At 46.9% G+C, this 27,746-nt stretch overlaps 2 protein-coding genes, 1 long non-coding RNA gene and 1 pseudogene across 4 annotated transcripts; 3 read left to right on the top strand and 1 right to left on the bottom strand.

Moving 5' to 3' along the window:
* The first annotated feature begins 3,862 nt into the window (after positions 1-3,862).
* Positions 3,863-5,722, top strand: LOC309355663 (claudin-9-like). Its single transcript, XM_081886651.1, has one exon. It carries the CDS (start codon positions 4,539-4,541, stop codon positions 5,193-5,195), a length of 657 nt encoding a protein of 218 aa, XP_081742777.1. The 5' UTR covers positions 3,863-4,538; the 3' UTR covers positions 5,196-5,722.
* Positions 5,723-13,549: 7,827 nt separating this feature from the next.
* Positions 13,550-14,305, top strand: LOC309355969 (small nuclear ribonucleoprotein F-like; annotated as a pseudogene). The gene is made up of 2 exons (XR_014173378.1): positions 13,550-13,781; positions 14,027-14,305. The product of XR_014173378.1 is annotated as a small nuclear ribonucleoprotein F-like (transcript).
* Positions 14,306-15,769: 1,464 nt separating this feature from the next.
* Positions 15,770-25,279, bottom strand: LOC309355964 (claudin-4-like). Its single transcript, XM_081887155.1, has 2 exons — positions 25,173-25,279; positions 15,770-17,110 (listed from the first exon to the last, which is right to left on the bottom strand). The coding sequence occupies exon 2, from the start codon at positions 17,085-17,087 to the stop codon at positions 16,443-16,445; it is 645 nt and encodes a 214-aa protein (XP_081743281.1). The 5' UTR covers positions 17,088-17,110; positions 25,173-25,279; the 3' UTR covers positions 15,770-16,442.
* LOC309355978 lies at positions 17,352-19,114 on the top strand. Its single transcript, XR_014162677.1, has 2 exons — positions 17,352-17,540; positions 17,685-19,114. It is a non-coding gene; the product is annotated as an uncharacterized lncRNA (long non-coding RNA).
* Positions 25,280-27,746: the final 2,467 nt, after the last annotated feature.

Below are 27,746 nucleotides of genomic sequence, written 5' to 3' on the forward strand. Positions count from 1 at the left end.
AGGCATCCTCACTTTTGACTTTCAGGTGTCTCCTGACATGGGTGTTGCCAGGATTTTTGTTGGAGGGGGGAGGGGCAGGACTTTTGTTGAGGAGGGTCAGAATCTCAGTTAGCTATGTACTGTATTTTTATTGATGGGGGGGCAGCTGCCCCTCACGCCCCCCCTTGGCTACGCCATTGCTTCCTGAATATTTTTTTATGCTGGCAGGCCTTTGTAGCTATTTTATTATTATTTTTTATTATCCAGTTGGAATATTGATTATCTGTATTTTTATTTTTGCTTCGTGCAAAGTCATTTACCCTCCCTGTCCTGTCCAGATGGGGGTGTAACCTGGGCCACCAGCCAAAGATGATGGAAGGCACTCCAGGCCACTGAAGACCACCTGAGCCTCAAACAACAGCAAAGGATTCAGGTGTACCCCCAAGGTATGTACCCGCTCCTTCAGAGGGAGTGTAACTCCATTCAGAGCAGACAATCTACCAACCATCTGCCCCACTTTTTATCTGTAAAATGTGGGCATGTTTATCTTTTCCTTTTCCTTTGAGGAGATTCTCAGAGTAGCCTGGTGACTCCTGAATTCTGTGATGGCCTGTCAGTTTGAGCCTGCTCTAGCACCTGCTATAGGTTGGAAGCAGGGAGCTCCAGGGGTTTCCGCTGTGTTGTTCCAGATCAGTGGTGGAGACGTTGTGTGGCCCTCCAGGTGTCAGTTTATTGTTCAACTTAAAGGGACCGCTGACCGTTAATCCCAGTCATGGACGACTCTGGGATTGCGGCGCTCATCTCGCTTTACTGGACGAGGGAGCCGGCGTTTGTCCGCAGACAGTTTTTCCGGGTCATGTGGCCAGCATGACTAAGCCGCTTCTGGCGAAACCAGAGCAGCGCACAGAATCGCTGTTTACCTTCCTGCCAGAGCGGTACCTATTTATCTACTTGCACTTTGATGTGCTTTCGAACTGCTAGGTTGGCAGGAGCTGGGACAGAGCAATGGGAGCTCACCCCATTGCGGGGATTTGAACTGCTGACCTTCTGATCAGCAAGCCCTAGGCTCTGTGGTTTAGACCACAGCCCTTTGTTCAACTTACATATTAAATTCATATCCCGCCATTCCTCCCAAAGGAGCCCAGTGCAGCAAACGGCAAGAGATAAAGCATTAAAAAAATAAGATAATGATAATTAAAAAATCTCAAGAAAATAATGCCAACACAGATGCAGAGCAAGAAACATCTCGACTTAAAAGCCTTGTTGGAAGATGGTCTTCAGTAGGCACAAAAAAGACAACAGAGACAATACCTGCCTTAATATTCAAGGGGAGGGAATTCCAAAGGGCAGATGCCACCACACTAAAGGCCCAATTCCTATATTGTGTAGAAATGTCCTCCTGATAAGATGGCACCTGCAGAACACAGTGATTCAGTAGTTAAGAGAGGATACGATTTTTCGGGTGTTCCCAGCCAGCATGGATGATGGTCAGGGATCATAGGGGTTGTAAACCAGCGGCATGTGGAAGCCACAGATTCCTTTGCTTGTTGCAGAAAAGAGTAATCTCTTGTTTGGAGGGAAACTTCTATGCTAAGGTTACAAACTGTTTGAAAATGCACTGGGCAAAATAAATTGTCCATGGTTACTGTTTTAAAAAAAATCCTTCTTATCAACTGCGGTTGCCACATTATCAACCTCCTTCAGAGTTATGTGTGCTTAAGCTGCTCTTTATCAGGCTTTGATAACATGACTTGTTTTTGACCTGGAGACAAAAGAACCCCTTTAGACCGCCTAATCCTGTTAGTTTCTTGCCTTGAACCAAGCATGCTGTGGATGTTTACTGCTATTAGTAGTTGATACTATGCATTAGTATCATTAGTAGTCTACTAAAGATAATTTATTATTTATATGCCACCCATCTGAATGGGTTGCTCCAGTCACCCTAGTTTTCCATTGTTTTTGGACCTTGGAGTGCTATTGACTTTTGATTTTAAAATGTTTTTTTTAAAAAACAACAACACATCTGTTTATTTTGCTTTCACTTTTGTTTAGATACAAATGGTATTTTTGCTTGTTTTACTGCATATGACTTCCTTTCTTCAATGTTTTTAATTGAAATGAAAACGAAAACAAATAAGTTTTTGTAGGGATTTTAGTAGACATGTGGATACTTCCTCTCCTGCCTGAATATGAATGCTTTGAAGTGCTATGTTATTACTTACTATATTTGTCTCACTGCTATTTACCTCTCAGGATTATTTTAAGGAGATCTGATTGGTCTAATCAGAAATAAAAACCAGGCATAAAACTGTTTTCCTATCATAGCTTCAAAAGGCCACCAAAATTATTTTGATGCCCGTGTTGTGGACTGCTAACTGGGTTGCTGTTATTTTCCAGAGTTAACATGCATTGTTGCGTTTTGTATTATTGTTGGGCTACCTTTCCATGCAATAAATGTTGTAGCCACTTAGCTGTGTAAGGCCCTGTATACATTACCAGCTTAAAGAACAACTAAGGTGGAATCTACACACGCTTTAAAAACGCTGTGAAAATGCTTTTTTTTAAAAAAAGTTTTGAAAAATACACTGAATTCGGCATAGCTCACTGTCACCATCTAGTGTCACATTTGTACATTGCTCTTTACAACACATTTAAAGACATTTTATTTGCAGCTGGATAGCTGAGTCCTAGGTCGTTCTTTTTATTAATTCAGATCAAAGCAGTGCATCATACAAAATGAAGGGAGGGTGTAGATTATCTTTAACATCGTGTGTACCGCACACCGCTTTCCAAAACAGTGGTGGGAGCACACTGGATGCGGAGTAAACAGGGAAGTAAACCCAGCCTGAGTCCCACTCCGTGAGTTTTACTGGAGCAAACTTGCTTAGGATTGGGTTTGAAACAGCTTTATTATGGCAACAAGTGAAAGGAGGCTACACACAAATGCTGATTATTTCTGGCATCTGTGTCCCACCCTCCCTCCAGAGAGCTTAGAGAGGCCTACCTGCCTGATACTGAATGACTTGCCCTGTTTCGTCCGTTGAGCATCGCACCTTGAGCCCTGTTTAGGGAAGTATTTTATGTTTGAAGTTTTATTCTGTTTTTAATGTTATGTTGAAAGCTGCCCAGAATGGCTGGGGAAACCCAGCCAGATGGACGGGGTAGAAATAATAATTTTATTATTATTGTTGTTGTTGTTATTATTATTACTTGCTTGGGGATTTGAACTTGGCTCTGCCCACGCAAGTGTACAGGGTCTCAATTGCAAAGTTCACCCACACCTCAGATGGGAAACCTTTGGCTCCCCAGGTTATAATACCCATTTCCCTTGAAGATTGGGCGTTCTGCCTAGGGAGCTGGAATCCAAAAATGGTTTTCCCCACCACTGACCCCCACCACCCTGGAGGGGGCTGCATTTGTGCAATGCGTATAATATGGGATGTGTGGGTGCCTCTAACTAGGCACCCTTTCCATCATCATCATCATCATCATTATTACATATATTGCATGTTCATCATTTCTTTCATTATGCTGCAGAGTGAAGTTGGCTGGCACGGGGAATATCTGATAGGTTCCACTTCTCTGTGCCTCTTGAATTCAACCACAGAAACTCCCTTTCTCGCTTGATCACTCGCTCTTTCTCTTTCCCCCCACCTCCCTCCTTCTCTCCGCCTCTGCTTGTTTTTCTCAGCCTTCTCCTCCCCTCCCACCCTTTCCCCTCTAGAACGGGCAGCTTCCCAACTCGCCAACAGAAAATAAAGAAATATTCAAACTCTCTCCTCGACACCACCACCCATTCTGTCGTTACCATGGAACCCCCAATGCCCTTCTCGGCTTGGGCTGCCTGCTCCTCCCACCCACCTGTTGGGGGTTCATATAACCCGCCCCTCCCTGTCCCTAAGCACGGGCTCCCACGGGATCCTTCTAGACAACAGCAGGTACCTGTGAAGGAGAGCAAATTCAATAACAAGCAGTCTGCCGAAACCAGGGAGGGGAAGAGAAGACGGAGCATCTGTCCAGCTCCCACCATTGCTAGCAGCTTCTTCCTGGGCCTCTTTCCTTTGCTGGTTCCACCGCACCTGTCTGCCTTTGGTCCGGCCAAGCTCATAAAAGGACAGGTATCCCTGGACGACTCCACATCAGAGACCATCTCTTGGATGCTGTTGACTGCCATCTTCCAGGCTGGCATCCCCAGTCGCAGGTAACACAAGAAGGCCTCTTTTGTAGCCGTGTCGTCAACCAGTCCGATAAAGAGACTCGGTTTTGCAGAGGAGCCCCATCAGAAATCCTCTTCCTGGGCCCACAAGTTGCTGGAATATCCTTCCAGGACTTACTGTCCAAAGCTTCTCTTTGGGGAAATACGTTATCTCCCATTGCAGCATCCTTTACTCTGAAGATTGTGTGTCTTTGAATTCTCACCCTCATTGATCCCTGTAAAAGACAGCCTGCCTTCGGACACTGCTGCCCGGTAAAACGTGTGTTCCCCGACCCTCCCAGAGGGTGGCGGAAGAAGGAGTACGTGTCTTGCAGCAGGCTAAGAAAGTGAGTCTCCGCTCACAATGTCCTCCGCAGGGCTGGAGATCTTGGCCATGGGCCTGTGCATTGTTGGTTGGATAGGGACCATCATCGCTTGCGCCCTGCCCATGTGGAGGGTCACCGCGTTTATCGGGAACAACATTGTCGTGGCGCAGATCATCTGGGAGGGGCTGTGGATGAACTGCATCGTGCAGAGCACCGGGCAGATGCAGTGCAAGATCTACGACTCCATGCTGGCCCTCTCGCAGGACGTCCAAGCCGCCCGGGCCCTCATGGTCGTCTCTGTGCTGCTGGCCATCCTGGCACTGCTGGTGGGCATCGTGGGAGCCAAGTGCACCAACTGCGTGGAGGACGAGGGGGCCAAGGCACGCATCGTCATCACCTCGGGGGCGCTCTTCATCATCTCCGGTCTCCTGACCCTCATCCCGGTGTGCTGGTCGGCCAACTCTATAATCCGCGACTTCTACAACCCAATGGTGGTCGAGGCCTTGAAAAGGGAGCTGGGGGCCGCCCTCTATGTTGGCTGGGCAGCTTCCGCACTGCTGCTGCTCGGAGGGTCTCTTCTATGTTGCTCCTGCCCGCCGCGGGAAGACCGCTACCCAGCCCGCATTGGGTACTCCGTCCCGGCAAGATCCACTGCACCTCCAGGCAGTGGGATTGACAAGAGGGACTATGTATGAAGAGCTGTGTTTGGGGGGAGGGTAGACTTGCCAGATGTTGCTAGGCCCAAACCCTGACAGGAGTTACTGGCCCAAGGACATTTTCAGCGGGGAAAATGGGACAAAGCCAATCGGTATGGGTTGAGCCGTGATATCTGGCAATTCTCAGTTGCATGCACTTGCACAGGTGTATGTGTGAGACCATGAGCGGGTGGGAGATTAGGGGCAAACATGAACAAATAAACGGATATGTGAGAGAATGAACAAACAATTAGGAAAGAGATGAGTGGGGCAGCAAACACAACTGGAATGCAGAAACTGTACCTGAGGAGGCTGAGCAAATGAGAGCAGGGAGATGGGACAAGGATAATACGGGCCAAGTTAATGGCTAAGCCAGCAAATGATTGTTTGGGAACGGAGGCATAGGGGCAGATAAGCGAGAGAACGGAGAGGCACTTGTGAACAAACAAAATGCAGGCAGAAACATGAGAAGAGGCAGGGAAATTAAATATGAGAGAAAGAGGAGGACTGTCTGTCTTGTTATAAAGCAGCTCATGCGAAAAAGTTTCGTCAGGAACAAAAAGTGAGGGGGAAACGGAGAGTGAGAGAACAAGTGGTTTTTAATATTGGAAATGGCGAATGAATGCTGACATGGCTGAAACAAAAGAGGGAATTAACGGGGTGAGGTTTGAGGGTGGAAATGAAACTAATCAAAGGAGAAATGGGCAGGGTAAGCAAGCCTACCCAAACCTGGCATATCAAGAACAAAGAGACCACAAGGGATGTGGAGAATGGAGGCAAGGCACGACTTCCTCACAAGGCTTGTGTGAGAATGGCAGAATAAAATGGGAAGTGACGAATAAGAGCCTTGGTTCAGTGAGTGCAGGGGGGCTAGGCAGGATGTGGCAGGAGACCCTGACCCTCTTTTGCCTTGGACTGGTGCTATTTGCTTGCTGGTTAATAATTTGTCAAGGCTTTGGCTACTCCTGGAGGCCTGGACAAACAGATGAGGATGTTTTGCCCCTGTTGCTCCCTACCACAGCCTGCCTCAGACAGTGCAAGGAGGAAATCTATGTCTCTCTCACACACCCAGATGCATTAGGCTCCCCTCCGCTCAAAGAGTTGGGAAGAGAACCCAGGTGTTCTGGCTTCCACCCCCCTCTGTTATTGGAATGGGGGTGGGAAACAGGATTCTCAGCCCTGCCCCCCCTTTTCCCTTCAGAAGTTTCCTAAGGAAAGGGTGGGGTGGGGGGGACTTCCTGAGGTAACTCTTTTCCCTTGAGCAAGAAGGGGTCAAATGGGACTCCCTTTTGTGATCACTCCCTCCCAGAGGTCTGTGTGGTGTTACTGAAAACTGTATTATTCAGATAAAAAAGATAAATGTTTGTAACCTATCTGTCTCTGGTCTTATTTTTGGGGTGAGGAAAGGGGACTGCAGACCTTTTGGAAAGTGAGAGCAAAGCTTAATTACAAAGGGAGGGGAGGGGGGACACAGAAACAAATGTGGGGAGGATGATAGTGAATATATTGAAAATATATTGAAAAGTGCTTCATTTGTAATAGGTGGAGTGTGTCAGGAGTTTGTGCATATAACACATCACTCAGTCTGACATAGAAGCTCTAAGTTTCCCTGTTTGGGGACTATTTCTGAGGAAAGGCACTCTGTATAAGCTCAGGAGGACTCTTCTTCACCGCTTCATTTACTCATGCCCTGCCATTCAAGGTGGTTCCTTAGCAAAGCCCCCAGCCTTCTCAGGCTCTTATGAAATGGAGGCACAGGAACTCTGACATATATTTCCAATTCTATATTTTATAGTGGTGATACTATTAATAACCTATCTGACACCAGCAAGTAGTGGGTCCCAACCCACCAGTTGCAGACTAAAGTGTTGGACAGCATCATTGGTATACATCATCAAACAAGCAGGTCCTGGCGCTCACACTTGCCTGATAGCTGTGCCCCTTTGGACTCTGAAGTCCCACCCCTACTCCCGAGTCTGTTAGAGTTGGCAGGCGGTGAGTGAAAGGCATTTCAAACATTTTTGCATCAGGGGTACCTTTTCAGCCCGCTTGAAAGTAAAAAAGGAAAGGGGGGGACAAACCCTCCCAGATAATGCCTGATGGGGGAGATTTGAGGGTTTTGTTTTTTTTAAAAAATGGTTCTGGGACAAAACTCAAATTAAGCATCCCAACCAGCACAGGCCAAAGAGCAGAGGCTGTCCTGGAGTAGAAAAGTGTGTCTCTTTATTAAAGAGAATGCGAGTGTAAATGAACGGGAAGGCCAAAGGGCTGACAAGGTGTGTTTATATGTGGGGGGAGGGGACAGAGGAAGCTGGTTTATTCCGAGTCCGACCATCAATCCAGAGAGAGAGAGAGCTCAGTACTGACAATGACTGGCAGCTGCTTGTCAGGGTTTCAGTGGGGGCTCTTTCCCGCATTTACCAGAAGATGCTGGAACTTTCTGGATGTAAGGTATGCGCTCTGCAGCTGAGCTGAAACTAGTCCCCTTTACTCCCAGATACAAGGGAACTTCTGAGAGAAATTCATTTTGCCCATGCTCAGAGGCACTCTGCTCCTTATTACTGCTTTAAATGTTGCAGTATGAAGGCCTGACATTGAATAATTGTGTGTGTGTGAGAGAGAGATAGAGAGAGAGAGAGAGCGCACACACCACGTTTTCTAGGCTGATCCTCAGCTCAGATGAACACCTGTGTTCTGAATGCAAACTACAGATGCACACACCAATCTACAATGCAAAGTGTGTGACTTTTCCAGCTGGGCATTGGGCAGCTGCCAGGGCTCTCTTTCCCCTCAGCTCACGGTGCTGTGAGTGGCATCTGGGTCTAACTGCCATTTTTATTTCCCAAAACAACCCCCTGCACTGTAGTGCCACAGTCTGGGACACTGTGGGAAATCAAAATGGCAGCCCCCCCCCGACACATGGCGCAGCTCAGAGCACTGCTGCTGCCTGCCAGAGATGCCACATTAGCCTGCCAGGGCCTAGCCAATGATATTTTGATTGGTGCCTTGTTAAACCTGGATATAGCTCTACAGGAAACTAATATTGTTATGTACTGAACTTCTCACCCTGGGCCAGCAGGGGGATACTGTAGATAGTTTTCACTCAGGTCCACATATGCAAATAAGGGATTGAAAGTGACGTTCAGTGATTGGATAGTTACAGAAAATGGTTACTGTTGCTTTCTAGCGGAGCTCTATATAAGCAGGCAGGCTGAACCCTTCAGTTCACTTCTGTTCTGGCCTGTGAATAAACAAGAGCTGTTTGAAGAATCGCTGTGTCGTCTGATATGTTCACCCACAACTTAACAAATATCCTTTGCACAGCAATTAGGACACAATTTGGGCTTCCCACAGGCATCTGTATGAACAAGATGCTGGACTGGGGGGGGGGTCACTGGCTTGATCCAGAAGGGCTGTGTAAACCGTTATAATGGGCTGGTACTATGGGAGACCAGGGCTCAAATTCCCACTCAGCCACTGGGTGACCTTGAGCCACTTAACTCTCAGGCTGACCTACCTCACAGGGTTGTTGTGGGATGAAACGGAGGGAGGGAGAAGCACACATGCCACCTTGAGCTTGTGAGCAAAGTAAATGTAATAATAAATAATTAATTTAATGCATATATAATTAAAAACAGCAAATAAATGTTATTCTATCCATACATTATGTGCTGATGCCATCTCTCCCGCTCAGCCCCGCCCCAGTATGAAATACAGGCAGGGTTTCTGTCACCTACCTTTCCTAACTGTCTAAAAGAGGCTAGAAACCTAATGAGTTTTGTGGCATGGCGATCAATGACACTTGCTCTTTGAATTTAGCCCATAGGGAATGGCAAGCATTTCCTTGAAATGAAGAGAAAGGGAGAAAGAGGATGTGAGTCACCTCACTCCACACAACAGCCCTCCCCAGTCCAGGTGAAACCCACGGATCGCCTGAGGAGAGGGGGTTAAATCCAGTACGTACCAGAAGCCCATGGAGCAGCATATGGTGTTTGCTCTGAGTAGACAAGCGGTGCTTAATTTCTTAAGGAGAGGTTTAAAAGATCATACAGTATCCTCTTTAATAACAAAACCGCTAAACTGAAAATCTTTCCCCAACCCCAGATATACGTATGTGAGGGGATTTGTACATGTTCAGGAACTCTCATTGATTCCCAGTTTGGGCTGAAACCTTCCTTCAAAAGAGTTGCCTGGGATTAGGGTTACCATATTCCCCAAACTGAAAATCTGGACAAAGTTGAGCTTTTTTGGGGAACATTCCCCCCCAAAAAAAGTTTTGGTGCTTTTCTGGATTTTTATTTTTTTACTTTACCCCTCTTGCTATACATCTGGGTTTTCCTGGACATTTCCCCTGATTTTGCAAAAATCCCACGGACACCAAAATGCTGTGCGATTTCCACAAAAATCCGGACGTATGGCAACCCTACATGGGGTGAAAGCTAGCACAAATTGAGGCCTACTGCCAGTGGTAAGATGGGGTGGGTAGAGGGGAGAACAAATTCTACGGGGAGAGGTTGTGGAAGGGGGAGTGCAAGACTACAGCCACCCTTCCTTCCTAATTGGGGGGGGGGCAGATACATTAATTTGAGCCACACATAAGGTGACTGTTCTAAGAAAAAAAATAAGTTGCGTGAGGGGGAAAAAATGAAGAACTTCACTTCCCCATTCCAACTGCAATTGTGAAGGTGGGGGAGCAACATTTTTGCGAAAGAACTGGGGAACTTGAGAGACAGGCATGAAAGAATTAGATCTGCTCACCAACATCTTTTGGAAATCCCCCATTTCAGTTTGAAATTCCCTATGAGTGAGTCTGTCTGTCTGTCTCACACGCCACTTTGAATGAACTCAGGTGCTAGCTATCCAGGCAGTGAGAGCAACCTGGCAGGCTGGCTGGCTTCCCTCTACTTCAGCAAACAAGCAGAAGTGCAGGACATCCACCCTCCCCCTCCCCCTCCCCCACACCACCACCCACCTCCCATTTTCTTGGATGTGGGCCCAGCAGTCGACCCCTGTAAGGCGAGATCCCTGCCTGACTTCTTGGAGGGGTACCAGTACATTCCAGTGCCAGGCCGAGCCTTCCACAGCCAGACACGTAGGGACAAGGAAGCCGATCTCCCTGGCATGAGATGCGAGTCTCCTCCCGTCAAAACTGGCATGAAGTGGGATGTACAGGGTGGGGGTCTGGAATAGAGGGCAATGGTGGACAAGCCTCTGCAAGGGGAACTCTGGGAAGAAAGAGACCGAGGGGTGGGGTGGGGTGGGGTGGGGTGGAGGCTGTGCCACAACCCCCTAACCTAATGCCGGCTTGCTTGCTCACCCCCATATATGCTGACTGCAGTCTTAGCGCTGTAATTCCCTCTTCTGTTTTGCTATAATCCCCAGAACATTTGCTGCCTAATGCAACCACACAAGATGCAAAATCCCAACTCTACACTCCAGAGTTTGTACATAGCACCCACGTTGTTAAATCCAGGGAGAAGCATCAGTTCCTTAACATCCTACCCCCTGAAAGCCAGCACAGTGTAGTGGTCATCATGGAGTTGGGGAGTCCCAGATTTGTCTCCTCACCTGGCCACGAAGTTCACTGCAACTGTATTCACGCAGGCTTTTAAAAATCTTGTTTTCCCAATGATTCCCTGTTAATTTCCGCATTATATTTGAGCTTTCATGTGACGTAAAAGCCACTTCTAGAAAACAAAAAACTACATCATGTGTTTAGCACTCATTTCCATGTTATTTGATCCCAGAAAAAGAGGGAATCTGCAACCCCCTTAACTCAGAAAATTGTGGGACTAAAGCCATGAATTTGGGGGCATGCAGTTCTTTTCTGCCTTTTTCATGGGGGAATCATGAGGGAACAGAAAAACTAAGCATGCAGGTGCGGAAAGAGGGGATAGTAGTATTTTTGTCCAGTGACGGTCAATGTCTTGCTCTGCACCCTCTGGTGTGAATGAAATTTAGTGTGACATGCTGGTATATTGGTCAAGGAGCCAGAGTTCCATAACAACAGGGAATGCGGTGTGAAAGGAACATTTAGAAAACAGGTTAGAACCGCTAGCATTATAATTGGGAAAAGTAACACAATATTCCAGAAGTCTGAATGCATCCTTAAATGGCTTTGAGCCAATCTCTTATCTCTCAGCCTAACTTACCTCACAGGTTTGCTCTGAGGATAAAATGGGAGGGAACCTGAGCTTTCGAGGAAGCGTGGGTGGAAAAATGTGATGAATATGGATTATTTTTTCCCCTTCAGTTTCTTTCCTGTGGTGTTTTGCTGCCTGGGATAAAGGTTAAAGATCCCCACCTCATTCCATTGATGTACAGAAGGCAACTAGGCTGTGAGTTGAATATAACAGTGGGCACAGTGGCATAGCGTGGGGGGTGCAGGGGGGGCGGCCACACCGGGCGCAACATCTGGGGGTTAGGGTTAGGGGGCACAAATCCACGGGTTAGGGGGCGCAAATCCATGGGTTAGGGGGTACAAATTACTTGCCTTGCCCCGGGTGCTGACAACCCATGCTACGTCACTGAGTGGGCAGGACAGGAGGCCAGTTTTGTAGCCCAGGACAGGCCATGTAGATCACACTCTCTGTCATCTTAATACCTCACCACCATTGCTCCCTCAGCCTCCTCTGAATCTGTTACATTCACACCACACATTGACAGCACTCTTATGCCACTTTAGCAACCAGGGCTTCCACCAACAAACCCCGGGAACTGTAGTTTGTTAACGGTGCTGCGAGTTGTTAGGAGACCCGTCACAGAGCTACCATCCCCAACACCCTTAAACTACAGTTCCCAGGATGATTTGAGGGAAGCCATGATGATTGTCAAGGTGGTATAAGAGTGCTTTAAATCTACAGCGTTGGTGTATGAGGCTGGTGCTTCACTGCCTAATGACAGAGCCGGCCCTGTCTTCCTCTGTTCCCAATCCTGAAGTCCAGAATTCACTGTTATTGCCCAAATATAACACTTCAGCTCCTCTTATCCAATTTATGTAGGTCTCCTTCACTCCTAAAATACTTAAATCGGGTCTGCCTTGTCTGTAGAATGCCCTCTCAATCACAGCTCTTAGGTTCTGTCTCCTCTTCCCTTCAAACCCCACTCCCCCCAGCTCCATTTTCCCTCTGGCTTATCCCCTTAGTAGGCTTATTCCCAATTGTAACCAAGCTTCAAAAGACATGCAACACCCACAGCCAGACCCACTGCCTCTTTCCTTCCTCCTCCTACCTCAGAGGTGGGCAACCTAATTTCAGCTCCACAGTGATCCATGCCAGTAGTTGGAGGAACCAGAAGCAAGCGTACCTCCTGTTCAGGAGGCTCAATGCCAAAAATGCAGTGTTTGTACATCTACCTGCTAGCTCCCCATCTTCCAGTCAGGCGTGCGAGAGGCATGACCACAGGTCAAGAGCACATTCCAGCCAGGCAAAAGCACTTGAAGACCACCTGTAAAGGGGTACAGCCTGGAGGCCTGCATTTGACACTCAGGCCTGAAGTTCCTTACCTCCTACTCCACTGTTTTCCTCAATTCTCCATTTTAGATTCTCCTCCTCAGGGATTCTTACTTGCCTGTGTTAACCCTGTGTGCACCATGTACTCCAGCAGCACCGAAGAGAACAATAAGCACCCTCCACCCACAAAACATTTATCTTAGTAATTGGCACATCACCCACAGAGAGAATGGAGTGTCCACCCCAAAGACTGAAAAAGTGCAACTAACTTGATGGGTGAATAACATAGGTTAGAAAAAACTAAAAATAGAATGAACTGAATGGCAGTGTAGCAATCTTCAAAGGCCAATTTGGGGTTACCTTTATGACTCTCTTTAAAGCTCAGGTGATGAGTGCCAGACAGCTAGGGAGCCATAGGGAAGTTTAGGTACGGTAAGTTGTTAATGTTTAATGCTGTATCATGATTTTAATATTTGGTTGGGAGCCGCCCAGAGTGGCTGGGGAAACCCAGCAAGATGGGCGGGGTATAAATAATAAATTATTATTATTAAGTACAAAACCAAAACCCTTAAGAAATTAAACCTTAAGGGAACAACCCATCCAAATAGTCCAATGAGGCCGGAGGACTCAGAGGGTGTGTAATGCTGACTGGCTCTTATGAGGCAGGATGACAAGAATACTTTGGAAAGGAAATGGAATGGAGTATCGTGGGAGAGAGCATAGCTGGCACCTTCAAAAGCAGTACATCCTGGCATACTTTCTTGCAGGTTTGGTGTGTGTGTGTGAGTGCGCGCGCGCGCGCACGCATGCACACACAAATATATAGAAATTGTTGTACATCACCCCAATCTGAGCAGTGTGAGATAAGAGACTAGCAGACTAGCAGAAGCAGAAGTGTTCGTCACTTCCGTGCTTTTTCTTTTTAGAGATTTGGCGGGCATGTGCTGCCCGTAATTTTTTTGTTGCCGCAGCCACCCTTAGGTTGGTCTGGTTGCTATGAGTCTGCCTCTCAATCCAAAGTTCTTCCTAAACGGGCTGACTGAAGCCAGTGATGGTGAAGCTGAAATGGGGGGTGGAATACAAAGGCTACCTCGTCTCCATCAATGGCTACATGAACATGCAGCTTGCAAATACAGTGGTACCTCGGGTTACATACACTTCAGGTTACATATGCTTCAGGTTACAGACTCCACTAACCCAGAAATATTACCTCAGGTTAAAAACTTTGCTTCAGGATGAAAACAGAAATCGTGCTCCGGCGGCACAGCAGCAGCAGGAGGCCCCATTAGCGAAAGTGGTGCTTCAGGTTAAGAACAGTTTCAGGTTAAGAGCGGATCTCCGGAACGAATTAAGTACTTAACCCGAGGTACCACTGTACAGAAGAATATATTGATGGTGCATTATCTGGACACCTTGGTGAAGTTCTGATAAGGTGCAATAATGTCCTTTTATATTATATAAGGGGTGTGGAAGAAGAAGATGGAGAAATGAGAGAATAACTATTTTGGGGGGAATGTTGTTGTTGTTTAACTGTGCTCAGAAATTTAGTTGTCTGGTTTTGTTTGCTTGCTTTTTAAAGGTTTTGTTAAGTAACATTTTTTATGGCCAAAAAATAAACATTGTCATTGAAGAAAAGTTACCACTATGGAAGAAAAATAAACAAACTATTTCTGACAAAAAAATAAAAAACCAGAGGTTTGAGGGAACATATATTCAACCTGAGACTGCAATGGAGGGGCTCACAGCATTAACACCCCAATAAGGAATTGCTTCTCCCGTAACCACAGTCTTGGATCCCAGCAGAAATCAGGCATGGCTCTGTCTCTCAGCTGCTCAGCCCACTTCTCACACACCTCAACTCTGGCTTTTGTTTTTCTAGTGACAGACAGATAAGGGAGGCCCCCCCCCACATTTGCCCTTTGGGGCAACTTCTTTTGTTACCTTAAGGACCCATACTTACAGGGCCATTACCAGAAAATTTGTCTGGCTATTATAGCAATTGGATACTTGTTGGATCCAGGAATTAGAAGGAATTCAGGCATGCTGCTTCTTTGGGGATCACTCCTAGCAGAGCAAGATTGTCTTCCATGAACATGGTCTTAACAGTGAGTCTGTCAGTGACAGTGTGGAGGCCAATTCTGGATGCACTAGGCCTTCCACAGTGGAGACATAGGTTTCTCTCTTATGTCTGAGTTTGAGCATCTTCAAAGTCTGACACCTTTGGTAAAGGCTGTTCCCTAATTGGAGCACCCACAGGCCAGTGTTTCCTAGTTGTCGGTGTTTATACTACATTTTTAAAGATTTGCCTTAAGAGTGTCTTTAAATCTCTTTTGTTAAAAATGGAAAGTATAACGCTGGTGGTTAAGTTTGGAATAGAGTAGTTGCTTTGGAAGATGATAATTGGGCATCTGAACAACATGACCAGCCCAACGAATCATTGCTTTGATACTGGTGATCTTTTCTTCTTCTAGTACACTGGCATTAGTTCACCTGTCTTCCCAAGCAATGTGTAAACTTTTTCGGACACACTGTTTATGTTTCACAAGCAGCTTACCTGCCACCGCCCAAACTTGCGGTATCAATGCTAAATCTCCCCTTTCTGCCCAACCACCTAACTCCCCCCCCCCATTTTAATTTGCTCCCAGTTTCTAGTTTGCACTTTCAATCCCACCAGGAACTTCCAATCTTTCCAAGACCTCATGCAAAAAAATACCTCCCTCAGCCTTCTCTCTCTTTGCACTTTCTCTGCTTTGTTTCTGTACTGGGAACTCTTGCTTGGTCAGTTGTCTGAATATCTTTGGGATATGTTGGTGCAGAGACTGAATTCTTCCAAGGGGGGAGTCTTGCCCCTTGGCTATGGATTCCTATGGCTTTGATGCATACTCTGGTATCTAGAGACCAAGTATGTTCACCCTTCCTTGGGGGCAATGCGAAGGTCATTTATCTTCCTTCTCTCCCTACCCCACCTCTTAGTTAGATTCTTCCACAAGTCAGAATATGTACTGCTAACTCTCCCAGGAAGGTTCATTAGATAAGGCACACCTGGCTCCAAGAACTTGTATTTAATGACCTGGAACTCACTCTCCCTCTCTCTCACACACCAGTAATAACCAATAACAACTGTTATATATAAAAGCCTGTATTTTTATTCAGGTCATACTAATAAAAAACAGAAATAAAACGGCATTCAATATGAAATGCATGCATGGTGAATTGCAGTGAGTTAGCAAAAAGGAAAAAAAGAGACCACATCACTTTTGTTTACAAACAACATTGTACAACGCATCACAGCTTTATAAACTCATTTCTGGAGTACCCGTTTCCACCTCCCACTTCTGCCCCCAAATGGAGACCATATTGAACGGTGACCTCCAGGACAATATTAGTAGTTTTAGTCCCCTGATGAGCATCCAGGAAACCTAAGAACAAAACCCACATTGATCATTAAGAACTACTTGGAAATGACTTTTCTTTTCCCCCCAAGGTCCAGCATCTCTTCTACATACATTGAGGAGAACCAGTTAAGAGTAGAGAATGTTCTCTAGAAGCAGAGCTCTGACTTCCATAGGGCAAGTCTGTACAATAATGTAGTGGTAACATTTGCGGGTGGGGGAAAATACTGATGGGACAAGCACATTGGAAAGTCATGGAACTATCAGATGTTCTGTTCTTTAAATGGATATTTTCTGTGCAGAGCCCCAGTAGGGATGCATCTCTGCTCCTCCAAAGGGGACCCAAGCAGTAGTGAGCTTCAGGTCAGCAATGATGACAGCTTTGTTTTCCTGAGGTGGGCTTCCTAGACGTAGTTCTTGCTGGGGTAATCACTGTGGGGCTGAGAGGCAGCGGCTGTGTACCGGGCGCTGTAGTTGTTGCTCTCCTTCTTGGGGCAATTGCAGCAGAGCAGAGCTCCTCCGAGGATCAACAAGGCAGAAGATGCCCAGCCAATGTAAAGGGCAGCTCCCAGCTCCCTCTTCTGGGCATCGATCACCATTGGGTTGTAGAACTCGCGGACGATGGTGTTGGCTGACCAGCACACGGGGATGAGGCAAAGGATCCCTGCCACTATGAAGACTGCGCCAGAGACAATCATTATGCGGGCCTTGGTGTCCTCGTCTTCCACGCAGTTGGTGCACTTGGCCCCCACGATGGCAACCATCAGAGCCAGAGCAGCCAGGAGCACAGAGATGACCATCAGGGCACGGGCTGTCTGCACATCCTGAGAAAGGGCCAGCATGGAGTCGTAGACCTTGCACTGCATCTGCCCGGTGCTCTGCACCACGCAGTTCATCCACAGCCCTTCCCAAGTGATCTGCGCCACGACAATGTTGTTGCCAATGAAAGCGGAGACTTTCCACATGGGCAGGGCACAGGTTATGATGGTCCCGATCCAGCCCACCACTGTCAGGGCCATGCCCATGATCTGGAATCCAGCAGAGGCCATGACTCAAAGTGAAGACGACAACCCTGTAGAGAATACAAGCAAGGACACTTTTAATGCATATCCCCAGAAAGTCATTGTTACCCTTTGTGTTCTGGGGCAAGAGACCTTGCCCTTAGTGTTTTAACGCACGTTACATTTGAGGTCATCCATGCAGGTCATCATTGGTGCAATTCAACTTTCTCCAGTTTAACTTATGGTATTTTATACGTACACATTACATTCTAAATAAGTCACCCATCTCCAACTTGGAAGTCTCCAGGTGCTGTTGGGAGTTGTAGGCCACAACATCTGGAGAGCACCAGCTCGGGGAAGGCAAGTTTAGGCCAATTCAACTCTTGGTGGCTAAATGGAAGTCCTTTTGTTCAGAGGCAGCAAAGCTACAAACCTGGAAATATTTGTTGCCTTATTGAGCCTCACTTGCTGCCTTCCTGCAAGCATCTACACTCTAGAGCAGTGTTTCCCAACCTTGGGCCTCCAGCTGTTTTTGAACTACAATTCCCATCATCCCTGACCACTGGTCTTGCTAGCTAGGGATGATGGGAGTTGTAGGCCAAAAACAGCTGGAGGCCCAAGGTTGGGAAACACTGCTCTAGAGAGCAGCATTCCCTAGCCTTGGGTCTCTGGGTGTTGTTGGACTACAGTTCCCATCATCCCTGACCACTGGCCCTGCTGGCTAGGAACAGTGGGAGCTGTAATCCAACCACATCTTGTGACACAAGGTTGAGAAAAGCTGTTCTGGAGGAACCCTCGTTCTGATCCAGGAAAGCTCGTGTGGTACACCCACAACCCTGACGCTTGCAGAAATATCCTACTGGAGCCACCTTCAAATAATACACAACTGTAACACAATTTGACAAAATGTTAAAATTTGTCTTGAATAAGTGACATTGCTCTGTAGCAGGCCATTTCGCAGACTGCATAGCCCATATAGCGTTGAAGGGCTCCCCTTGTCAAGCCAGTTTTCCCTTGTCACTGAGGGGCGGTGAACATGGATTAGCTGCATGCAGTTATACAACCTGTTTTTTCCAGAAAACCAGGCGTCGTTACTTGTTCTGTTGCCCGCCCATTATTGGGGTTAAATTTTAAGGTGGCTGCGGCGGCGGCAGAGATCCCTTCAGGCTAAGTATAGGTTGGAATGAGGTTTCTTTCACCAAGCTTCAATTCATGCCCTGCCCCCCACAATATGGTGGGGAAGGTTAAACAAGAGAAGCGCTCTAAACTCAGTGTGTTATCACTAGTTTGCATAGGCAGAAGCAGCTGACCAAGCACTAGAAAGTCACACACACCTGGTAGCATTTTCTGTGTCAGCTTTGAAAAAAGTTACAGGATTCTTTAGCCTTGGTACAGGACAACCCAACTCCTACCATATGCACTCTGGAGAGAGACTAAGAAGATTATTGCAGGATCAGGCCAGTGGGCCCATCTAGTCCAGCATGCTGTTCTTACAATGGCCGACCAGATGCCCATGAGAAGCCCAAAAGCAGGACATGAGTGCAAGACAACTCTCCCCTGCCCTGCAGTTGCCAGCAACTGGCATTCAGAAGTCATGTAGAGCTTGGTGCCTGAGCCCTTGTGGAAGATTCCTGGTTCAATACCTGGCACCTCCAGGTAAAAGGGGAGGTGATGGGAAAGGCTCTACTAAAGAGGGCCAGCCCAAGGCATTTCACTGCCTAAGGCAGAGAAGATTACACACTTTCCCCCAATCCCCATACAGGTGCCAACTGAGCTGGCAGTTGAACCTTAATTAAAGGCTGGTGATGGGATAATGTCCTCCACCCAAGGCAGCAAGGTCATTTAGGGGACAAGGACACACCCATGTTCTGTCCTCCTGCAGAGGGGAATGGCCAGGCAGCCTTAGGAGGAACAGTACCCCCAAACATCTGTTACTTGAGGCAGTTGCCTCACATGGAGTAAAGGTTGGGCTGCCTAAGATTCCAAAAGCTAATGGCAGCCAGGAGTGGACAATACTGGGCTTCGACAGCATTTGAGGTCAATTCACATACCATGAAAAACCATGGTTTGGCATTTTAAATAAGCAAGCCATGTGCTCCAGTTCAGAGGATTGCCTCTTCTTTTTTTAAAACAAAACGAAACGAAACACAAGGCCCGTAGTTTGCGACTGCACCTGAACTGGCAGATGCTGGTTTGTGCTTCCTCTCAGCCAGGATTGAAAGCCAAAATTTAAAGTTGGTTTGCAGTCCTGGCTTAGAGATCCAGACCAAACCAGAGCTGGCCAGTTCAGGAGTTAGCTGACAACTAATACGTCTTGCACTAAAGATGATAAGTGCCCTTTCCTGTTGCTTTATTTTTCCTCGATTCTAGAACAGCTCTCTCTCTCTCTCCATTTTCTATGTAGTTTCAGAATGACTGGAAAGGGCAACATTTTGTTTACTGAAAAATAAGCTGATGTTTTTATTTCAGATTAATCCAGAACACTTTTACCTCTGGCACCACCCAGGATTGGCTTCAACAGTGAGTGCCTCTGGCAGCAACATGAAACGCCCAACAGAATGTGGACTTTGGTGGGGTGGGTGAGAAGGGAAGCAGCTCTGAATTCAAATCTGTCCAGACATGAAGCTCATTGAACACTGTTTGGTTAAGCTGAGTGTGTGTGTGTCGCTTATCTCCCAAGACTCTTGCGAAGATGCAAGTGGAGTGACTCATGTGTGCCATACAGAGTTCTTCCATTCCATTGCTGTATTTGTAAAAATAGCCAGCCAGCCCCCACCATCCCCATAAGAACATAGAGCTGCAATCCTGCAGTTTTCAAGCCACACCCTGCCTAAAAAACAGAAATGAACCAAGCTGGCACTGCATAACGGTCAGGTTGGGCCCCAAGATAGGCCCAAGTTCAAATCCCCACCTTGCCACTGAGGTCGCTGGGTCAATCACTGTCTCTCTGCCTAACCTACCTCACAGGGTTATAGTTAAGATAAAAAAGGAGGGGGGGAGGCATGTATGTCACTGTGATATTCTTGGAAAGGGAGGATATATACAAGTAACGTCTACAGATACAGTGGTACCTCGGGTTAAGTAATTCGTTCCGGAGGTCTGTTCTTAACCTGAAACTGTTCTTAACCTGAAGCACCACTTTAGCTAATGGGGCCTCCTGCTGCTGCCACGCCGCCAGAGCACAATTTCTGTTCTCATCCTGAAGCAAAGTTCTTAACCTGAGGTACTATTTCTGGGTTAGCAGAGTCTGTAATCTGAAGTGTCTGTAACCCGAGGTACCACTGTATTTCCTCTGCTTTATTAGCAATATTAGCTGACCTAAATTTTTGCAAGCAAGAACCATTGGCTGTTCATAAACCCCACTTAAAATTCTACAGATGTACTTTGCCCCTTTCCCCCAAAGTAGTGGGATTGTAGGTAGTTGTAGGGGGACTTTGGGCGTACAAATTTTCAGGGGTGCCCTGTGCGATGCCAAAATTTGGTGTGCCCCGTCTTCCACCTTTGTCACAGCGCCCCCTGTGGAGCCCAGCATAGGTGAACTGGGACTCAGCTATACAGCTGCAAATAAAACAATTTTAAGTATGTTTTAAGTACAATATACAATGTGACACTAGATGGCGATGAAAAATTCAGTATTTTAAAAAAACTTTTTTTTATTTTTTTAAAAAAGCATTTTCAAAACATTTTTTATATGTGTGTATATTCCACCCAGATATGCTCCCCTAAATCTGCCTCTGATTGTAGCAGCTGAAGTCCCCACAATTCACGACTTTGAAAATCAGGGCAACCTGCTAAAGGAGTTGGCAGGGAGGGGTTCATCAGGTGGCTTATGCTGTGGTAGAGGTGTGGCAGCTGACCTCAGGATCCTGTCTTCTCAGAAGAGAACACCTGTGTTTTAAGCAATGCTCCCACCTGACTCATAGAGGCCGGAGATAGCCTAGGTAGGTGATACTCCTATTTGACTCAGAAACAAGGCCTAGCTCCTGACTCATCTGGTCAGGCAAAACCATTCAGGATTAGCCTTCAGACTCTAAACAAAGCCAGATGATATAGATAGTTCTCTTTTTCTCCTCCTCATACTGAGCAGGGCAGAAGAAAAACAACACTCCCTCCAACTCATCAGGCACCTAGAATAGCAGCGGGTTGCACAACTGGTTGTTCTCTTAAGATCCGCTTTGAGCAGGTAGAGAGGGACACCTGCCCTAGGAGCGACCTCAAGAATTGCATCATCTTCTGCCCTCAGGACTCAACAAGGTAGTTTGTTGCCACTGGCACTCCGCAACATTAACTGAAGGGAAAGAACAGTATAATTTGGCGACCTATTTCACAACTATTAGGCAACAGATACATGCCATTCTCCTCAGCGCTGTGGCTCACTTGTTTGCAGTGTCTGTATGGGGCGGGGGGGGGGGGGAGGAATGTCCTCATTGTTTTAGTCAAAGCTGGGTATTTAGGTTTCAGCCCACCTCTGCCCCAAGGCTCCAGGCAAGTCAAGCGACAAGGACATGTACAGAAAGAAAGCACTACAAACATCCACTGGGCTCTCTCTGGGAGGAAACAGTGGTTTGGATGGGACATCACCTCCTTCCCACCCCCATTAAAACAACCGGCACATGCCTGGACACAAACTATACATTACGCAAGGGATCCATTATCAGAACTCGCCCAACATTTTGCTTTATATTGGCATGTCAAAGGGGAGGCTCCAAATTCAGTAACAGCAGTAAAAGTTAAGCCCTACACAGTCTTGGTTGGAGTAGGTTTACTCTGTACAGAAGTGAATCTTTAAAACTATTTACAAATTACCTTTTCTCAGCAAGTCCAAGGCACACTAGCAGGTGCTCAGTATCACTATTACTTAAAAGGCAGAGCTAAGTGACTGAACAGGTCAATTTGGAGCTTCAGTTGGGGAGCCATGCTCACGAAAAAACTTGATGTTGCAAACTTGATAAGATGATCCAGGGGAATGCTCAGCGCTAAGGCAAGTGTAATGGCAGTTTGTGTATCTCGCAATGCAACAAGATTAATAGCAGCTCAAGGGGGGCAGTGGAAGAAATGCAGAATGGGATTTTAGGCTGGCAAAATTGTGCATGAGAAAAGGTTAAAGAAAGACCTCCCGCCAACTGCAACTGCTCCATTAACAAAACAGGCAATCTGATCACAGAATTCCTGCATGGCTTATAGCCTGCCTTTTGAAGTGTACACTTTTGATCTGCTAAGACTAGGCAAGCGTGCAAAGGATCTTTAAACACTGGGATGTTAAACTTAAAAAACAACAACCCTAGGTTTGCACTATGTTCCATTTCAGCTGCATACAGCAATTGATTGTTAGCTTATTACCATGGAGCCCAGTATTTTTTTAGCCAGCATAAATAAAAATGGGGCTGGGGTTATGAGACTAAGTAAAGCACAGAACAGATTTCATCTGGAAGCTGCGTACTTGGCCCCCAAAAGCCCTTAATGCTGATTACAGCCAAGGAGATGCTGGATGTGTCAGATTAATGATAGAGAAACATAGGCTAGTAGCAACAAGTCTCTCCTCCCAAGTCCAAGCCTGGTTTTCTACGTCCACCAACCATGCTGTCTGAGGCTGATGGGCTTGGAGCCCAAAACCATTGAAGGGCATCCAGGTTGGGGGAAGGGTAGTCCAAGGAAGGATTTAGGAAGAACCTACGCAGGGTTGTGTCCTGAGCTAAACTGATCACACCAGCACCGCCATTTTCCTTCTCAAAGAGGAAGAGAAGACAAAGAGACAAGGAAAGAAACATACAGGAAGGAGTTCTAAATGGATCCTTTGTTGTAAATAGTGTCTAACAGCTTCCTCAACCTCAGCCCTCCAGATGTTTGGAGACTACAATTCCCATCATCCCTGACAACTGGTCCTGCTAGCTAGGGATCATGGGAGTTGTAGGTAAAAAAAAATCAGGAGGGCTGAGGTTGAAGAAGCCTGATCTAAAACATTACGCCTTCTGATATGAGAAAAGGCAGAATACTACCTGTGCAATAGGCTCTAGGCCCTGATTTTGTAATTAAGTCCTGGTAAAGACCACTTTTTTAACAAATAAAATGAGTAACAAGTTTTTTTCCCACCACCCACTGTCTCAGTCAATGTGTGTTTCTATTTAAAGCCTCAGGGGAGGTTTACATCACATGAAGATCACACCCTTTTAAACCATGTTAATCCAGGGCCAATTCCAACCATGTTTTACGGTATAGTTTTCAGCTAGTTTAAAGGACCAACTTTACCTTCCTTCACAGGTGTAATAAACGCAACCAAAACACAATGCCATCTTGCTTTTCAGGTGGCTCTAAAATCAACCTTCTCCCTTTTCTACTCCCAAAACTAAGTAACACAAGTCTAGTCTGATTTGGAATTAAACACTTTAGACACAGGCCTTAAGTAGTGTCTAGTTCTCATTATCCCAGTGTTTGGGAATACCTGTATTAGGACCAACCAAATGTCACAAAAATGTGGCAAGCTTTTGAGTAATTTAGGCAAGAGGGTGGGGTGCTTGATGAAGAGTTATGGAGAACTCAAAAGCATGCCACGTTTTTGTGAGTTCTTGGGCAATGCATTTATTAGAATCAACCCAAAAATGTTTTACCATTGGATTCTGCCCTCCCCCTAGGGAATCAACCAATACACTAACAAGAACTTTGAAAAACCAGTATGTTACAGACGTGTGAAATCCACCTGTCGCAAGGCTCCTTTCTAAACACCACCCCATGGTTACAGGGTCCCCATTTCCAGAAGACAAGGCAAAGCTCCGACTCTAGCCCTACTTATTCTGTAGCCCCAAAACTCTCGAGAGGAGAAGGCAAGTCTTAGGAGCTGCAGAAATCGACCTCTTATGCCTGCTAGGTGGGTGGGGTATACGGGCGCAGGCATGGCGGGAGAATCGTCAGCCCTTATGTCCAGCCTCTGGGACAAAGAGACACGAGGTCACTGGGTGCCTGCGCTCCAGGGAACAAAGGTTCCCCACCTCCGCCACACGTATGCCTCGGGCGGGGCCGGGGCGTGAGCGGGGGGGGGGGAGAAGAAGGCGGGGCCGTCCTCCTCGCTTTGTCCATGCCCTTCAACCGAAACTGTCCCCCCTCCTCTTTCTTCTCAAGGGGGTTTCAGTGGGAGTCCAGCTCGCCATCGAAACATCAGGGCGCCACCCATTCCCTTGCTGGGACAATGGAGGCCAGGGGGGAGGATGCCTTTGATATGGGCAAGGGGGGGGAGGGGGAAGCGCGGACCCACAACTCCAGCCCTTTCCCACCATGAAGTTCCCAGCAAAGTTAAGAAAGCCATTTCTCTTTGCCGCTCAAGTTTGCTCTCCACCTACCGTAAGTTCCCCTGGGAGCACGTTTAAACGGGTCTACTCTCGCGTAGGGCTCTGGGCTCACAATGCCTCTCTAACCCTTTATTTAGCGGGCAATTTTTTTACTCTTCCAAGGGCTTCTAGACAGTGGCGTAGCGTGGGTTGTCAGCACCCGGGGCAAGGCAAGTAATTTGCGCCCCCTAACCCGTGGATTTGCGCCCCCTAACCCGTGGATTTGCGCCCCCTAACCCCCAGATGTTGCGCCCGGCCGCCCTGCACCCCCCACGCTACGCCACTGCTTCAAGAGAAGGCAGACTTATAGCTCCGGAGACCAAAAGGAGCGAGAGAACTCATCTCACGACAAGTTCCTAAATTAGCGCTCGGGCGTTTATTGAAGACGCCCGTAAACGCTTTCCGCACCTGCTTAAGAATCCGCGGGTCTTCATCGAGGTTCACCACCCGCATTAATCTTACCCCCAATCCAAAGAGAGCAAATCTACATCTGTTCCAATCTTTACCAAATACCGCAGGAGATCGAGCGTCCTTTGGGAAGGAGCGCGGAATAGAATAAATTTAATAAATAAAGGACTTCTTTAATACTGTCTAATACACCGCATCGATCCTTGGGGAAGGGACCCAGGCGTCCTGGCATCACTTCTCAAGGCATCCCGCGGGACCCACATAACGCAACAGATTTTTAAAAACTTTGCCTCGCACACAATACCAAGCCTTTAAAATAAAGTAAAACCACTTAACCTATTTCCACCCTGCAGATCACCAATCTCACTAGCCCCCGACCCCCCCCAGCTAAAATCTCTTCGCTTACCTGTTGACGGGACCCAAGGAGCGAAAAGGCTTCAAATCCTCAGGAGGCAAGTTGGAGGCAACTTTCCTGGAGGGGCCGGCTATATACCCCTCTCATCCTCCTCCTCAGCCCTCCCCCCAGACCACACCCCTCTCATCCTTGATGACGTCAGTGGCAGGTGAAACTGGCGGCCTGGGATAGAAAACCGTCGGGAGGAAAAGCCCCCCAAAGAGGAAAGGGGGGCAAGGAGAAAGAGCGACCGAGACGGGCTTGCCCCACCCAGGGCGAAACTGGCGCGAGCGAGCGCACCTGGGCGGAGGAAGGGGCGCGCTGGCGAAGAGGATCTGGTGGAAAAGTTCCCAGGTGCTCGTCCTCGAAGCGCTCCTTAACCCAGCCCGGCCGGACTTTTACTTCGGCCAGCATTATTATTATTATTATTATTATTATTAGGCCAGTAATATCCGCGGAACTCGGTGGGGGTCTTCCTTGCGAGCAAGCGTGACCCCCGGATCGGGCTGCAAGAAGTTGGGAGGAAGCAAAATAATTCCCCCCGGTGGCACGAAGACAGTGCCGCCCCGTGGATTAACCACGAGGCCAATAAAGGGGCCATATAGAGTTTAACCTTAGGCGCTTCAGATTTTTAGGCTTTTCGGTTTCCTGGGTCAGCCACGGAGCTCGCCCGTTCACCTTGGGCCAGTCACACCTTATTAGCCTTCTCTTCCTCCCGGATTTTGTTACTTTTGAGGGGAAATCCCGGTACATAGAAAACCGTGTCGCGAGGCAAGACATCATTTTTTTTTTTTTTATAAAAATTTTTATTAAGATTTTTTACAGATACATATTTAACAAACAAAATAGGTTTCATAACATCTTTTCATTCTATTGCGGACTCCCTCACGTCTCCCGCTTCCACTTTCATCATTAAAAACGAATTTTTCCAAGCAAATTATCATCTTGTTTATACTCTTAAGTGCAGTATTTAGGTTAAGCTCAAATAAAAAATTATAATTTAATGGTAGACAGTTATTTCTGCTCTGGCTTCCTTGTTAGGATTCAACCAAATTACAGTACTTTTGTAAATAAATCTTAAATTTCTTCCAGTCTTCTTCAACCCTCTCCTCTCCCAGGTCGCGGATTCTGCCAGTCATCTCAGCCAGTTGCATATAGTCCATCAGCTGCATCTGCCATTCTTCCAGTGTTGGTAGATCTTGGGTTTTCCAGCTCTTAGCAATAAGTATCCTTGCCGCCGTTGTAGCGTACATAAAAAATGTTCTATCCTTCTTTAACACGTTCTGGCCGACCATGCCCAGAAGGAAGGCCTCTGGTTTCTTGGTGAAGGTATACTTAAATACCTTTTTTAACTCATTATATATCATTTCCCAAAAGGCCTTCACTTTAGGGCAGGTCCACCAGAGGTGAAAGAATGTTCCTTCATTTTCCTTACATTTCCAACATTTGTTATCAGACGAATGGTATATTTTAGCCAATTTCACTGGGGTCATGTACCATCTATATATCATTTTCATTACATTTTCCTTCAGAGCATTACATGCTGTGAAGTTCAGCCCAGTAGTCCATAACCTTTCCCAGTCCTCAAACATAATATTGTGCCCAATATCCTGGGCCCACTTTATCATAGCCGATTTAACCAATTCGTCTTGTGTGTTCCATTTCAGCAGCAAGTTATACATTTTTGAAAGTACCTTGGTCTTAGATTCTAGCAGTTCTGTCTCCAGTTTCGATTTCTCCACCTGGAATCCTAACTTTTTATCAATCTTAAACACTTCCTTAATCTGAGCATAGTGTAACCAGTCTCGCACTTTATCTTTCATTTTCTCTAAACTCTGCAGTTTCCAATTGTCTTTGCCACAGCCAAAACCAGGGTAAGGGTGGGATGGGGGGAGTTTCGAGGAGTATTGTGGATTATTTGTGTTTTGACGATTTTCTCCTCAGACTCGGAAGGGTCATCCAGTCCAACCCGCCAGTCCAACCCGCTGCAATGCAGGAATCTCTTCCGCAAGGTGGGTTTTGAACCCACGACCCTAAGATTCGGCCTCATGATCCACTAACTGAGCTACCCCTAATGGTTTGATCTGAATACATTTGTTAATTTTAGATCATTTGTTTGATGCCTATATGTGCCTTCCCATCTGTATGTAGACTCTCTTAAAAAAGCAGCCCCAACCCCAGCATGGCAGACACAGGATGTGTCCCTACTGCTCCTGCCAGTTGTGGGGGCAGGCGAACTCCTACTCAGAGATACGCCAGAATGGAGTAGGTGTAGCAACCAGGCCCCATGCCATCAAAGGTTAGCAGCGGGGCTGGCTCAAGCCCTCCCTATTATTATTGGTTCCTTTATAGACTGCTGAATTTGCCAGGCTGGGTTTCTGAGGGCTACCACCAAAGGATGTCTTGGCGGTGGTGATTCTGCCCACCTACACTTCCTGCATTGCAGCGGGTGGGCTAGATGACAATTCTAGTGGGAGTGCCACGTCTGAGGAGTGATGCTGGAACCACTTTGCGGGGCAAGAGGCCAGTGCGGGCTGTTTTGGGTGTGAGCAGACTGAGGCCTCTACTGCATGGGTAGGCAAACTA

The sequence above is a fragment of the Podarcis melisellensis genome, assembly GCF_964234715.1.
Source record: "Podarcis melisellensis genome assembly, chromosome: 13".
NCBI classification, from domain to species: domain Eukaryota; kingdom Metazoa; phylum Chordata; class Lepidosauria; order Squamata; family Lacertidae; genus Podarcis; species Podarcis melisellensis.